General features: G+C 41.5%; 3 protein-coding genes across 8 annotated transcripts in view; 2 read left to right on the top strand and 1 right to left on the bottom strand.

Annotated features, from left to right (window-relative positions):
* The window catches only part of frem1a (Fras1 related extracellular matrix 1a), a 31,668-nt gene extending 31,520 nt beyond the window's left edge, over positions 1-148 (bottom strand). For all 4 annotated transcript variants that reach the window (XR_016483174.1, XR_016483175.1, XM_036987611.2 and 1 more), the window contains exon 1: positions 17-148. The gene's annotated coding sequence lies outside the window, so the exon portion shown is untranslated. The remainder of the gene's footprint in view (positions 1-16) is intronic.
* Positions 17-9,456, top strand: LOC110531766 (bone morphogenetic protein 2-B). Of its 2 annotated transcripts, none has more exons than XM_036987617.2 (6): positions 17-448; positions 866-927; positions 5,984-6,187; positions 6,497-7,151; positions 7,912-7,998; positions 9,121-9,456. In XM_036987617.2, the coding sequence occupies exons 2-6, from the start codon at positions 909-911 to the stop codon at positions 9,251-9,253; spliced, it is 1,098 nt and encodes a 365-aa protein (XP_036843512.1). In that variant the 5' UTR covers positions 17-448; positions 866-908; the 3' UTR covers positions 9,254-9,456. The 2 variants fall into 2 exon arrangements, with proteins under 2 accessions (XP_036843512.1, XP_036843511.1); XM_036987616.2 differs by having other exon boundaries at positions 248-448; positions 6,494-7,151.
* A 502-nt stretch (positions 9,457-9,958) lies between these two features.
* tspan5a (tetraspanin 5a) overlaps positions 9,959-15,955 on the top strand; it is a 28,470-nt gene continuing 22,473 nt past the window's right edge. For both annotated transcript variants that reach the window (XM_036987618.2, XM_036987619.2), the window contains exon 1: positions 9,959-10,373. In XM_036987618.2, the coding sequence (XP_036843513.1) occupies positions 10,293-10,373 (81 nt within the window). In that variant the 5' untranslated portion in view covers positions 9,959-10,292. The remainder of the gene's footprint in view (positions 10,374-15,955) is intronic.

Here is a 15,955-nt window from a genome sequence, read left to right on the forward strand (position 1 = left end):
ACTGACATGCCCTTACCTTATTAGTTCATAGCTCCTTCTCCCTCTCTTTCCCACCAGGAGCTCCCTCTGTTCATGCACTCCTCTCCGCTTCCCACAGCAACTGTCTAATTGACAGAGAACCTTGCTCACTCCTAAATGTCAATCCACACCCCACGAAGAGAGAGAGAGAAAAAGGAGAGAGGAAGGAGGGAGGGAAAACAAGCCTGTGCGTGTGCGTGTGTTCGGGGGGGGGGGGGGGGGGTTGAGAAGAAGGCTGACCAAAAAGGGAAGAGACTAAACAGAGCGGAAAGAACCAAAGACAAACACTGAGAGCTCAGATCAAAGGGTTCCTTTAAGTACTCCTAGTGCTGTGTGCTTGGACCAAGACCTTTGTCATTATATACTAGGAGTGGGCTGAAAGAGAATGATATTTCACATCTGATTATGGCCACACACACAAAAAAAACAGGTAAGAAAAACATATTCTGAGCATATTTTGTAGTTTATCTACTAAGAACTGTGTCATTATATACTGGGAGTGAGGCTGAGGTGGACTAATATTTCAGATCTGATTATGACCACACACAAAAAACAAGCTGGAAAAACATCTTCTGAGTATGTTTTTCTAGTTTATCTGTGTTTGTGTTGCTCCCGTTTCCTCTTTCACTACCCCCGTAAGTTTATTTTTGTGACCTTCTGTAATTATAGAACAGTGATAACATCTGGAAATATGAAACAACACATCTTTTAAAAGCTTGCTTTGCAGGTCGGCTAACCTACTCCTAACCTATGCACAGATGCCGCCTGAGAATGTGTTCCATGCAGGGAAAACACTTGGGCTGTTTGGAAAGCTTTTTCTGAACCACTGTCTTGTTCGCCCATACAGATAGACGAGCAAACAACTACAGTTCTTCCGCACTGCAGTAATTATGTATGACTTGAGACCAGGTGAGTTCAATTGTCCTTACAATAGTAAAAATGATTTTCAACCAAATACAAAAATGTGCATTCTTAATGGACAAGTTCAGGTTGTAGCTCCCCAATTCAAAATGTTTCAAAATGATTTCTCCGTACTAAACAACAACAACAACAAATGTGATGATGTTGAATCAACATAAGGGAATGTGGTATTTTTGTCACCCAACTTTTAGCCTAAATCCAAACCTTTATGAAAAAATATTGCAGTTAGAGTGCAGTATAACTGCAGTTCAACTGCAGTACAAAATACCACAGGGGACTGCAGTTAATGCAGTTTCAAAACTGCAACCATGAAGGCCTGATTCACACAGTCTCCTCTGAACAGTTAATGTTGAGAAGTGTCTGTTACTTGAACTTATTTGGGCAGCAATCTGAGGTGCAGTTAACTCTAATGAAGTTATCCTCTGCAGCAAAGGTAACTCTGGGTCGTCCTTGCCTGTGGCAGTTCTCATGAGAGCCAGTTTCATCATAGTGCTTGATGGTTTTTGCGACGGTATTGGAAGAAACTTTCAAAGTTCTTGAAATGTTCCGTATTGAATGACCTTCATGTCTTAAAGTAATGATGGACTGTCGATTCATTTTGCTTATTTGAGTTGTTCTTGCCAAAATATGGATTTGGTCTTCTACCAAATAGTGCTATCTTCTATATATCAACCCTACCTTGTCACAACACAACTGATTGGCTCAAATGCATTAAGAAGGGGAAAAAAATCCACAAATGAACTTTTAGCAAGGCACACCTGTTAAATTAAATGCATTCCAGTTGACTACCTCATGAAGCTGGTTGAGAGAATGCCAAGAGTGTGCAAAGCTGTCATCAAGGCAAAGGGTGGCTACTTTGAAGAATGTCAAATCTAAAATATATTTTGATTTGTTTAATACTTTTTTGGTTTCTACAATGTAGAAAATAGTCAAAATAAAGAAAAACCCTTGAATGAGTAGGTGTGTCTGAACTTTTGACTGGTACTGTACATTGAAATGACATCTGTGACCAGTGGATAAGCCAATATCAGGGTGAGCGCTAAAGTGCGGGGATTGTAATGATTTTCACCGAAAATTTACAACTACGGCATTAACGTCTACATTTTTGTGAAAAAATAAAATGCTTTGATCAAAATTGAAGGTTTCTGAACACTCTCCCTAGTCCCAACTATCTCGGGAGTTTGAAATCACTTTGACGTGAGCTGTAACCCTTCTAGCCACAACCCTCACGCCAAGCTAAGCATCCATCAATGCACTTCGTCACAGTGACACCCAACTTCACCAAAGCCTGGTTTGGAATAACCTTTGACCTGTGTGTCAGATATTATCCAAACACTGTGTAATCTACTGTTCACCATATCCCCCACTCTGACCCTCACCATGATTTAACCCATATAGAAATATAATTGACAAAGGATATTAAATATTTAGTACGCTTTACATCCTATATTCAATCGCACTTTTTCTTTTACCCCAATTTTCAATCTTGTCTCATCACTGCAACGGGCTAGGCGAGGCGAAGGTGGAGTCATGCATCCTCCGAAACATGACCCGCCTAACCGTGCTCCTTGATGCCAGCCGCATCAATGTGTAGTGCCGTTCATCTGGCAACCGGGGTCGTTCAGCAGGCACTCAGCCCACCACAAGGAGTCACTAGAGCAAGTAAAAGCCCCACCGGCCAAACCCTCCCCTAACCCGGATGACGCTGTGCAAATTGTGGCACAGCCCGGGAATGAACCCAGGCCTGTAGTAACGCCCCTAGCACTGCGATGCAGTGCCATAGACCGCTGCGCCACTCTGGAGTCCCAGTCACACTTTTTCTATATCTGACCCTGACTCTTACAGTGGTGCAAAAAAGTATTTAGTTAGCCACAATTGTGCCAGTTCTCCCACTTAAAAAGATGAGAGAGGCCTGTAATTTTCATCATAGGTACACTTCAACTATGACAGAGAAAATGAGAAAGAAAAATCCTGGCTAGGCCACTCCAGGACCTTGAAATGCTTCTTACGAAGCCACTCCTTCGTTGCCCGGGCGGGGTGTTTGGGATCATTGTCATGCTGAAAGACCCAGCCACGTTTCATCTTCAATGCCCTTGCTGATGGAAGGAGGTTTTCACTCAAAATCTCACGATACATGGCCCCATTCATTCTTTCCTTTACACGGATCAGTCGTCCTGGTCCCTTTGCAGAAAAACAGCCCCAAAGCATGATGTTTCCACCCCCATGCTTAACAGTAGGTATGGTGTTCTTTGGATGCAACTCAGCATTCTTTGTCCTCCAAACACGACGAGTTGAGTTTTTACCAAAAATTTATATTTTGGTTTCATCTGACCATATGACATTCTCCCAATCTTCTTCTGGATCATCCAAATGCTCTCTAGCAAACTTCAGACGGGCCTGGACATGTACTGGCTTAAGCAGGGGGACACGTCTGGCACTGCAGGATTTGAGTCCCTGGCGGCGTAGTGTGTTACTGATGGTAGGCTTTGTTACTTTGGTCCCAGCTCTCTGCAGATCATTCACTAGGTCCCCCCGTGTGGTTCTGGGATTTTTGCTCACCTTTCTTGTGATCATTTTGACCCCACGGGGTGAGATCTTGTGTGGAGCGCCAGATCGAGGGAGATTTTCAGTGGTCTTGTATGTCTTCCATTTCCTAATAATTGCTCCCACAGTTGATTTCTTCAAACCAAGCTGCTTATCTATTGCAGATTCAGTCTTCCCAGCCTGGTGCAGGTCTACAATTTTGTTTCTGGTGTCCTTTGACAGCTCTTTGGTCTTGGCCATAGTGGAGTTTGGAGTGTGACTGTTTGAGGTTGCGGACAGGTGTCTTTAATACTGAAAACAAGTTCAAACAGGTGCCATTAATACATGTAACGAGTGGAGTACAGAGGAGCCTCTTAAAGAAGAAGTTACAGGTCTGTGAGAGACAGAAATCTTGCTTGTTTGTAGGTGACCAAATACTTATTTTCCACCATAATTTGCAAATAAATTCATAAAAAATCATACAATGTGATTTTCTGGATTTTTTCTTCTAATTTTGTCTGTCATAGTTGAAGTGTACCTATGATGAAAATTACAGGCCTCTCTCATCTTTTTAAGTGGGAGAACTTGCACAATTGGTGGCTGACTAAATACTTTTATACTCTTATATAAAAAGAAGGTGCTATCTAGAACCTAAAAAGGGTTCTTCGGCTGTCCCCATAGGATAACTCTTTGAAGAACAATTTTTTGGTTCCAGGTAGAACTATTTTGGGTTCCATGTAGAACCCTTTCCACAAAGGGAAAGAACCAAAAATGGTTCTCCTGTGTGGACAGCCGAAGAACCCTTTTGGAACCTTTTTTTCTAAGAATGTATTATTCCATATAACATGAGCTCTAACTTTTCTAAAATTCCTCATAGAAACTGTAACAGATAATCTGTTACGTGTATCCGGAAGTTTAGAACTGAATAAAATAGAAGACAAATCTAAAAGGGGGTATGCGCCAAAACAGTTATTTAGCTAGCTCAGTCCCTGAGAAAGTGTGTGTTGCTCTCTCAGTCCCTTTAGGGCGTGCAGTTTGTGTAAGATGTACATAAGTGGAACCAGCGTTATCTCCTGATGCTGACATATATACATAGATGAGTGCACACGCACGCACTCACTCACACGTGCATGCACATACACACACACAGGGTAGTAATTGATAGCCTTTCCGCCCTGCCTGGCAACACCCACCTCCAGAGCACTGAGGCACCAAATTAATCCTTCATCAGCCAGTTAATATAAAACAGATTAGTGATTTGTTAGCAAGCTGGTACTAAAGCTTTTTATTCACTTCTTTAGGAAGTTGTAGTAGCCCCCCCCCCCCAAAAAAAAAAAAAACAATCTGTTTCTACCACAGATTTAGGGTGTTTAGAAAAACATTTTTTATGGTAGTCGTAAGGGTGGAATCATTACGTAGAACATGTTTGTCTGTCTGTAAGTTTAGAGCATCCCTACAGCTATGGAGCACAGCTGCATCTTTGAATTAAATGAAGGTTCAGGGAACCTTGATGATCTGCTTCTGTCAGGCTGAGTCCAGTGAATTAGCCCCCTCTATTGACACTTTTATTTAATGACAAACGTAAGGTAAAATAAGTAATGAGTGTATTGTGTTACTTATGAACTGACTGATTGGGTATTCTGTTCGTAGAAATGTGATTTGGTTAGACTCCTTAAGGGCACAAACGAGGGCCTTGACTGCCTGTCCAACTGTAAAGTATTTTCTAATGTTTAATAAAAAAAAACATGCATCTTCTTCAAACAGGTTTTGTTCTCACGGTTGTTATCTTTTGTGGAGCGAGGGAAAAGTCTAAACATTTAAAACATCAATTGAGGCATCGCATGTAAAGTGCTTGTTGACCCTTACAATAATGCCTTGTCTTTTCTGTGGAACGTTCCCACAGTTTTTAGGGTGGACTAAAACTATATTCTGGTTAGGATATCTGACAATTTATGCAACCCATTGTGCTGCAAAAAAATACTTTGGGCTCTAGAATAAAATGATACGGTATCCAATATTTGATCATACTTTTAGCAGCAGCAACTGAAAATCGCAGTGCTTTTTAATTCCAAAACCAAACAGGGGAACAATGTTGTACTCAGCCCCCATTGCAGAAACAGTCACTATAATGATGCTTGTCAAATGGAGTGTGACATTCCAGAGGTTCTCTGTGTGATCCCTAATTGCTTTCACAAAGTTCTGACGGTTCCTGGAGTTCTAACAACCCAATTAGTGAGTGACCCGCCTTTCGGTCCTTTCTGTCCTTCTGGGGCATGAGATTGAGGCTTGACCGTTTCTCACCATTCTTTGATCAGACAAGAGGACGATAAGACATCGGCTCATCCCCAAAGTCTGTTTGTGAAGTTGGATTTGTTTTTTATCGAAGGTTCAAATTAGCCTTTTAGGTGGATTAGCCTACCGCTGAATCCAAGGTTTGATTGTTGAGCTGCCTGTTTGAGGTGCTTACATGCCATGCTGTTCCTTCTCCTGTTGAATTGTGCCTGGGGCTTATTGCTCACAGATGACCTGGAAGGTGCCATCGAGGAGAATAAGGAGCTGGGCAAAGCCATTCTGGAGATGCTGCACATCAATAAGCTGTCTGCACCCCATGTGGCCAAACCACACCCCTACATGAGACAGGTCTATCAGCTTCTGGACACACAAGAGGCCCGAGACTTGGGAAGCTCTGATGGAACACTGGTGCAGAGTTTCCGGAGTGTTCTGGGTAGGAGCCTAACTTGAAACCGTTATACCGTAAATAAGATATTTTCCTGACATTGATTGGTCCTCATATGGAATTTGAACAATATGTTTAATGTCTTATTAGCTAGTGAAATTCCTGTTAGTCCTGAAAACAATTCTAGCTTGCAGTTAGCTAACATCAGCTTTATTATACCATAGTTGTTCAAGGTTGTGTGTGTGATGTTATTAATTGATGCCTGTATTTTTTTTGTTCTGTGCTGTGAGCCAACTTTGGATGCAATCAACTAGATTGATTAACATGGTCTCTCTTTATGTTCCTTGGACCAAGCAGACCCACCGCATGCCCCCGCAGGATGGATCTGGTTCAACGTCTCCCACCTGAAGCCTTCTATGGCCGTGGCTGAGCTTGTCCTGCTCCGCAAGACCCTCCACCCCGACCCCCTCAGTGTCACAGTGTCCCTGCACAGCCTGACCCGGGGTGCGAGTGGCCTGAGCGTGAGCCCTCCCCTCGAGGAGAGGATCCTGACCCTGGATCAGCTACCCCTGTCTGGCTATGACGTGTTCGACGTGTCCCCCTTCATGTTCTCCTCCATGCCTCTGGACGTGGTGGGCTTCCAGCTGCGCTACACGGACGAGAGTGGGAGCCTGGTGCTTCATGAGGCCCTGACCCAGAGCCTCTACTGCCTGGGAGGTGGTTCCCTCAGCGAGCCCCTGCTGGTGGTGTACCGGGCTAGGCCGCTTCGCCCCCAGACGACGGCTGCCACCAATGGGTTCCGGCCTGAGCGGAGACAGCGCCAGCACTGCCGCACGAGGAGCCACGAGAGGAGGAGCCTCTTCCTGGCCAAACGAAATGGCTACAAGCGCCGCCGCTTTGATGCCAGCTCTGACCCTCAGTGTCGGCTCTATCACCGCTATGTTGACTTCAACAAGGGCGATCTGGCAAACTGGATCCTACAGCCGTCAGGGTTCAATGCTACCTTCTGCAGGTGGGAACGTCACACAAACATACATTGAGCTCCAAAAGTATAGGGACAAATTCACTTATATGTTTATTAAAGTAATAAAAGGTTAAATATTTGGTTCCCTATTCCTGGTACACAGTGACTACCTGTGACTCTAGCCTGTGACTCTACACATTTGTTGGATTCATTGCTGTTTGTTCTGGTTGTGTTTCAGATTATTTTGTGCCCAATAGAAATGAATGGTAAATAATGTATTGTGTCATTTTGGAGTCCCTTTTATTGTAAATAAAAACAGAATATGCTTCTTAACACATTCATGTGGATGCTACCATGATTACAGATAATTCTGAATGAATCGTGAATAATGATGAGTGAGAAAATGACAGAAGCACAAATATCATACTTAACTTTGTACTACTTTAATACACGTACGTGAATTTGCCCCAATACTTTTGGTCCCCTAAAATGGGGGGACTATGTACAAAAAGTGCTGTAGTTTCTAAACGGTTCAACCAATATGGATGAAAATACCCTCAAATTAAATTGGACAGTCTGCACTTTAACCTCATAGTCATTGCATCATTTTAAATCCAAAGTCCTGGAGCCAAAATAATAACAAAATGTGTCACTGTCCCAATACTTTTGGAGCTCACTGTAAATGATGACTTAACTACCCAAGTGATGATGTCATTGCAGTCAGTTTTGCCCGCTGACTGGGTCGTGAAGTGATCATCCAATACATAACCTTGGATGTGTTTATAATCAGAGCGTTATCCCATTTCAGAGGTACCTGCCACATTGGGAATTCAGAAGTGTCCATAGAAGGATTTAGACCAAGGAAAATATCACCTGAGGAGAGATCAGTGAATAGGTATGTGTTGAGAACTCGATATCCAGTATTCACTACAGATACTGTAGTAGCCTTTGTGTAGCTATTTGTAGACAATACTGCCCTAAAAAGGCAAAACGCAGTAACTACACTTTGTCAAAATGTTGTTAAGACTGAAATTAGGCTTTGTAGTATCTGTTTTATCTTGTGCCCTGGTTCCATTATGTTCTGTTTCAAAGAAAATGTAGTTTGAAATTTGCAGTAACTACAAAATCGAAGGAAAACCCACGGAAAACAACGGTAACTGAAGTTACTGCACTTTTACTTTGTTTCACCATGTTTTGACTGCAGGTACCCGCTCTGCCATGCAAAGACAAAGAGCAGTAAATACGTAAACAGTGAAACTGATTTTTTTTGGCTGAAAATGTATTTGCTGTCCAGACAAATACAATATGTCGTAGGTCGATAAGTGATAATGCACTGATGTGTCATCTTATCAGGAAGTCATTTTTATGCATATCAACCATGACCTATGACCCATAAATGAAATAAATGACCATACCAAGTCAAACAGGAAGACAATAAGAAAATTGGATAAACACATTTAGATTGTAGATATATGTATTTTTAAATATAAATGTTCTGTGTGATGAAATAGTCCTTGTAGATATTGCACTTTGCCTTTGCATGACCCATATAGTTGTTTCAGGTCAAATCAGTGGTCATGGTTGATGTGCATAAAAATGACTTCACAATAAGATGATACATCGGTGCATGATCACTTATGCACTGATGTATCTATCATCTTATTGTGAAGTCATTTACAACATAATTGGCTGGCTAGCAAAAAAACTTTAAAGCAATTTTTCTGTTTCACTGTTATCACTGTAATCACTGCGTAATTACTGCGTTTGGCCTTTGTCGAGCAGAATAGACATCCACTTTGTATAGTTTCATATCCACTAGGACAATATTATTCTGCAGGATTGTTGTAATTAGGGTTGCAAAATTCTGGCTTTCTAGAAAATCCCAGATGGAGGATCCCTGATTTCCTGCCTATTCTCTCCTGATTCTGGGAGTCTTCCAACCAGGATTTCTGTTGCGGGAATTTTGCGACCCTACAACATTACTGTAGTTGTAATATTTCGTTTCCTTCAATTTCAGCTCCAACTGTGTTCCACTGGAGCTGTCATCTCTCACCGTGATGTATAGGAGTGAAACGGATGACGTCATAATCCAGAAGTTTAGAGACGCAAGGGCAGAGAGCTGCACATGCCAGCCACAGGCTAAGCCTTGAAACCAGCTCCCACATACAGTATTTACCTATCCTAGCCACTGGAGGGCGAAATTGCTTATTGAATCTGAAGTAGGATGCCTGCTAGAAGACCGGCTAGTAGACCTGGGAGAAAAGGATTAGGGTCATGTTATGTTTTGAGAAATCTATGAACGAGGGTTGGTATGTTCTGGTGTGGTGGGTGAATAAAAAATACACTTGAAAAATGTTACACAAACGGGTATTTTGTTATAAGACTTGTCGTTTGGAAGTGCAGCAAAACAGTTTTTTACAACTGTATACTATATTATAGGCTAATTTAGATATTGTACCTATCTGATCCTTTCAGATCTACAATGGTGCTTGTAGGGTTCGGGGCTTGGCGCGGGTTGGGTTTGATTCGGAATTTAGCCTTTCCTCCCATAGGGACAGTGAACCACAGATTTATGTGGACAAAATTCCAGCTATCAAATGTCAAGTCTAAACCAGGCATTAAAAGATATCGCAGCCTAGGGGTCAATGTCTTGCTTAAGAGCAGAATGTCTTCTTTCTTCACCTTGCTGGTTTAGGGATTCGAACCAGCAACCTTTCGGTTATTGGCCAAACACTATTAACCGCCAAACACTATTAACCACTAGGGTAACTAGGGGTTCGAGCTAAAATTGGGCAGGAAGAGCAGGAAGAGGAAGAACAACCCACTACTTAACAGTCAAACATCTGATTGGTTGTAGCTGTAGTTCTTTAAAAACGCAGCCATAACTGTGGGGGAACGATTATCCGATTTGATCGGTGACAACCGAGAGGTCCCGTTAGTTGTAAACGCAGAGTGGATAGGTTGACGTTTGTTTGCTATTTACAGTGTTAGATTGTGCATTATTCTACTTTTATTATCAGGGTGACATCTGTGTCGAGGGATAGGCTACAGTATGTTTATTTTATTTGGATGAACCGAGCAGACAGCAAGTTCCAAGAATTGGATCGCCGAGGAGCTGAACCTGCCGCCTGCGAGCCTATGATCCGGTATATTTATCAGTCTATGAAGCCTACTGTATGAAATTCAAGTATGTCAGGAAAACATTTTAAAGGCCATGAAGTCAGTTGCTGCATCAAATATTTTATTTTTGGATTTAACATAATATTTTGGGTAAGTGTGTTTCTCTTCTTTCTATTTGCCACTCTTATTGTCTTTCATTTGGGCAATTTTGAAGCTGCAATCTGATGTTGTAAAATTCAACTGTAGGCCCAGCTAGAGGAAATGGCTTAAGTGATATTATAATAGCCTAATTATTGTGAATAATATTCCTATGAGGATTTTACGACCAAAGATGCTACACAAGCTGTTGGTCTATTGATGTATTAAATTATCGTCTGTTAAAACTATAATAAATGAGAACATGTGATCTTTCGATGTGTGTATAGCAGCAAACCACTTTGGTTGTGTTGCCATGCATTGCAAGCTATTTTTTTAACTTGCTTATATTGGTTTGTGAATATGCACAATAGCCTTCACATAGACTGCTACTCAGAGCACTTTTTAATTTTCAGTCTCCTCCGTTCCCGGTAATCCGCTTTCTGTCCTCGTTTGTCGGGACCAACGAACATCATTGTGAAAAGTTTTTCCTCACATGCGAATGGTTGCATAAACATGAATATGCACTATTTATTATCATCATCGGGACTACATTCCCAGTAAGCAAAATTCTGTTGAAAAAACGTTTAAAATCCGAACGTTGAAGTGGCATCTTTTCTGGAGATTGAAAATAAATATATTACAGGCGTTTTTCGGGACTGAATGAAAGTGGAAAATATGTAATTTATACGTATTTTTTTGTCGTTGATTCTATGGACAAATTTCAAATGCACATACTGTACATGCTCAAGTAATCCATATAATATAGAAAAGATTGCAATATATAATATTTATTATTGCTGCCATATGTCACATGCACTTATGTTAGCTTTTACAAAAGCTTAAAATTGTCAGTGATAATGTTCAAAGTAGTCCTACTAAATAAACCAACAGTCCACTTCAACTACAATAACAGTCTCAGTAATTGACCTGTTGTTGTTTATCTACCCTAATTGAATGCATTGATTGTACGTCGCTCTGATTAACAGCATCTGCTGAATCACCAAAATGTAAATGTAAAAATTAAACACATGCAAAGCATACTGTTCTAATGAGCTCCGCCCCCAAACATGTACACATTTGGTCAGTCTAGACTAGTCTGAAGGAATCATAGACGTCTAGTCTATATTTCATTAGTTTGAACAGCACTATAGAGTATGGCACAGCTCGGTACAGTAGAGCACAGTAGAGTACAGTACGGTACAATACGATACAGTACAGAAGATTTGTATTCCGTAGAGTATTGTATAGTTTAATTTAGTAGGGAACAGTACAGTAGAGTACATCAGAGTAAAGTAGGGTACAATACAGTACATTATACTGTACTCTACTGTGCTCTACTGTATTGTACTACACTCTACTTTTCTTTACTGTACTGTACTCTACTGTACTGTGCTTTGCTGTCTAAACTTGTGAAACACAGGTGTCTATGATTGGTTCAGATTTGGTCTGATCCGGACCTATCAAATGATTGGTTCAGATGTGGTCAAGTCCGGACCAGACCAAATCTGAACCAATCATAGAAAGCTAAGTTGAAGTCGGAAGTTTACATACACCTTAGCCAAATACATTTAAACTAAGTTTTTCACAATTCCTGACATTTAATACTAGTAAAAAATGTAACTGAGTCAGGTTTGTATGCCTCCTTGCTTGCACACGCTTTTTCAGTTCTGCCCACAAATGTTCTATAGGATTGAGGTCAGGGCATCGTGATGGCCACTCCAATAAATTGACTTTGTTATTAAGCCATTTTGCCACAACTTTGGAAGTATGCTTGGGGTCATTGTCCATTTGGAAGACCCACTTGGGACCAAGCTTTAACTTCCTGACTGATGTCTTGAGATGTTGCTTCAATATACAGTTGAAGTCGGAAGTTTACATACACTTAAGTTGGAGTCATTTAAACTTGTTTTTCAACCACTCCACACATTTCTTGTTAACAAACTATAGTTTTGGCAAGTCGGTTAGGACATCTACTTGGCAGTTTTATGGCAGTTTTGGAGCAGTGGCTTCTTCCTTGCTTAGCGGCCTTTCAGGTTATGTCGATATAGGACTCGTTTTACTGTGGGCATAGATACTTTTGTACCTGTTTCCTCCACCATCTTCACAAGGTCCTCCTGCTGTTGTTCTGGGATTGATTTACGCTTTTCGCACCAAAGTACGTTCATCTCTAGGAGAAAGAACACGTCTCCTTCCTGAGCGGTGTGACGCTGCGTGGTCCCATGGTGTTTATACTTGCATACTATTGTTTGAACAGATGAACGTGATATCTTCAGGCATTTGGAAATTGCTCCCAAGGATGAACCAGACTTGTTGAGGTCTACATTATTTTTCTGAGGTCTTGGTTGATTTCTGTTGATTTTCCCATGATGTCAAGCAAAGAGGCAGTGAGTTTGATGGTAGGCCTTGAAATACATCCACAGGTAAACCTCCAATTGACTCAAATTATGTCAATTAGCCTAACAGAAGCTTCTAAAGCCATGACTTCATTTTCTGGGATTTTCCAAGCTGTTTAAAGGCACAGTCAACAAAGTGTATGTCAACTTCTGACCAACTGGAATTGTGACACAATGAATTATAAGTGAAATGATCTGTCGGTAAACAATTGTTGGAAAAATGACTTGTGTCATGCACAAAGTAGATGTCCTAACCGACTTGCCAAAACTATAGTTTGTTAACAAGAAATTTGTGGAGTGGTTGAAAAACAATTTTTAATGACTCCAACCTAAGTGTATGTAAACTTCCGACTTCAACTGTATGTTTCACAAGTTTGGAAAGGAAAGCACAGTACAGTAGAGCACAGCACAATCTTTTCCCGACAAATCTATGTCCATGGACGTTGAAATCAAGGCCGGTCCAGATCGCACCAAAGAAGAGTAAAAAAAAAAAAAGTTGGTCCGGACAAGTCCACAAAAAGACTTGTAAAAGACGTTGGCCTCGATCCATGCGTAGTGGGTTATGTCTACTCAATTCCCACTCAGTTTTTCCTTGTGAAAAGTAGGCCTGGCCTAATGAATGTCCATTCCAAGACAGCTTATTGTTTACCTAACACTTAGCCTCCACACCTAATCTAATTGTGACTAGGCCTATTAGTGAATTGTCTCAGATCTACTGCGAACCTACAGTATACCATTGATTGTAGGACTGACAACAATGAAAAAGGAGGATAGCTTCTAAAGATCCCATCATTATTTCAGTGACTTCGTCTCAGACAGGGAGAGCTCATTATATGATACCAAGTAGCTGGAAAAATAGGTTAATTTACTAAATAAAACCTCACTATTGTTGGGAAAACATGTTTTGGACTCACGTCTGTGTTTCTTATTCCCCTTTAGTTTTAACTGCCCTGTTAGAGAAATGCATGAGCCAGAGTTTAAGGGTCATGTCCAGAGGGACAAAGACCATAACAAGGACATTTTTATATAATAAGCCTATCTCTGAAAAACACATTTGTCTCTTCAATGTCTTTCCTTGAAGATTCAAAAAAAGGCAAAGTCTTCCCATGATGCTTTTCTTCTTCTGTTGCCTCTGTAAGGTTTTTGGACTGGGAATAGCTGACCAAGGAGAGCTTTTCCCATTAGGATTACGTACAGGTCATGTGACTCTCTAAGGTCTTATGCTGGCTCGCAGGAGTTTGGCAGAAATGGTCGCCTGGTTAATTCAATGCTAATGTAATCCCATTCAACGCCCTCCATCGCCTTTGTTCCCCTCAACGCCTCCCTCTGACCTTCCTCCTAAAGTCCGTCCCATTCGGCATTGTCTGCTTTCAGTGCCATTGACCATGTCCATGGTCGTGAGAGCCAGTGGTCTGCTAATGGTTTGAGCATTATTGTGGTCTTAAGTGATGCGGCTGCAAGAGCCTGATTTCACCTGCCATGATGGTTCTAGCCATGTCGCTGGCATGGCTATGCATTCTGTACTATAATGTACTTTTGATCATCTATTTGTGGTAAAGCTGGTACAGATGTTGAGATTAATGGGAATGCTGGTGAAGAGTTAAGGAATTTCTGGGTAATGCCTAATGCCAGTAACGTCTCTGATTCTGAGATAAAGCAAGCTAGGACCATAGAGATGGTTTGCATGTGAGAAGCCCTTTACGGTTGCCCGTTGTCGTCAACATGTGACAATATATATATATCCAAGATCCATGTGAGAGGGCTTTGATAAACTACACAACTCTATCCTAAATGTCTTTGGAGGGTATTGCGTTGTGTAATACCGAAGTGCTCATGATAACAGATTTATAAATGGAGCTGGTGCCACTGAAGAGAGGTTGCGTCAATAATTTATTGCCGAATTTCTAATGGGATCATGAGTGCAGTATCAGCGTTAAACTTTCTGTCACTGCGTATTCTTTTAAATCCAAGCTTTCTGTTTGTCATTGAAGCCACACATCCATGCCATGGCCAACAATAGGCCTGACTCACTGAAATCCCTATCAACCACATTTTAAAACTATCATTAATAACCCAAAGAATTGTCATTTTATCTGACATTGGAATGTAATATTTGCAGGCTTTCGCACATTTGTATCAACATCGTATCAACATTGTATCAACATTACAACGAGTTCTCATCGGGCTGTAATGAATTAAAGTCCGGTGGATGAATAAAGGCTTTGGACACAGCTACAGCAACAGAATGGCAGCCAGGATAAACATTGCTTGTGGTATTTTTGTAATAGTTTTCTCTCTGGGGGGTCCATCTGGGACCATCGTCTGGAGTACCTCACAGTGTCTGGTGAAGTTCGAGATCACATATTACACAACTGGAGTCTTTACAAAACAGGGACCATGGAAACCAAAGGGTTTGCGTTGTGATTTGTCATTGTCACGTCACGTCAACTGTGCCAAAGAGGAGTGAGTGTGAATTATGACTACAGCTTTATACACAACTAGAATCCTCCGACTCTCTTTACCCTATCACTACAGTTGTGAGTTTAGAGTTCAGATTGTCCTCTGGCCCGTGGAGATATTACATTTTTAGTCAGCTCTTCTCCCGTATCTGACTGTGTTGATTTGAAAGATTTGTCATGGGCCCTCGTATCCTCAAAAAGTTCTACAGCTGCACCATCGAGAGCATCTTGACTGGCTGCATCACCGCCTGGTACGGAAACTGCTCGGCATCCAACCGCACGGCGCTACAGAGGGTAGTGCGTACGGCCCAGCGCGTCACTGGGGCCGAGCTCCTTGTCCAAGGCTCCGGCCACCCAAGTCAGTCTATTACCGCACGGCAAGCGGTAGCAGTCTGGGACTAAAAGGCTCCTGAACAACTTCTACCCCAAAGCCATGACTGCTGAACAGTTAATTAAACAGCTACCCAGACTTTCTGTTTTCACCCCCTACCTACATGTACTTCAATCAATCACCTAACCAAACCTACATGTACATATAACCTCAGTCAGTCACTCCAACTACCTCATACCCCAGTACACTGACTCAGTACCGGTGGTACTCCTTGTATATAGCCTCGTTATTGTTATTTTGTTGTATTACTATTTTCTTTTGATCTATTTGTTAATATTCCTACTTGTAAACTGCATCTTTGGGAAAGGGCTCCTAAGTAAGAATTTCCCTGTAAATTCTACACTTGTTGTA

Source organism: Oncorhynchus mykiss, chromosome 9 (genome assembly GCF_057628025.1).
Source record: "Oncorhynchus mykiss isolate SJ-2025 chromosome 9, ASM5762802v1, whole genome shotgun sequence".
Taxonomy (NCBI): domain Eukaryota; kingdom Metazoa; phylum Chordata; class Actinopteri; order Salmoniformes; family Salmonidae; genus Oncorhynchus; species Oncorhynchus mykiss.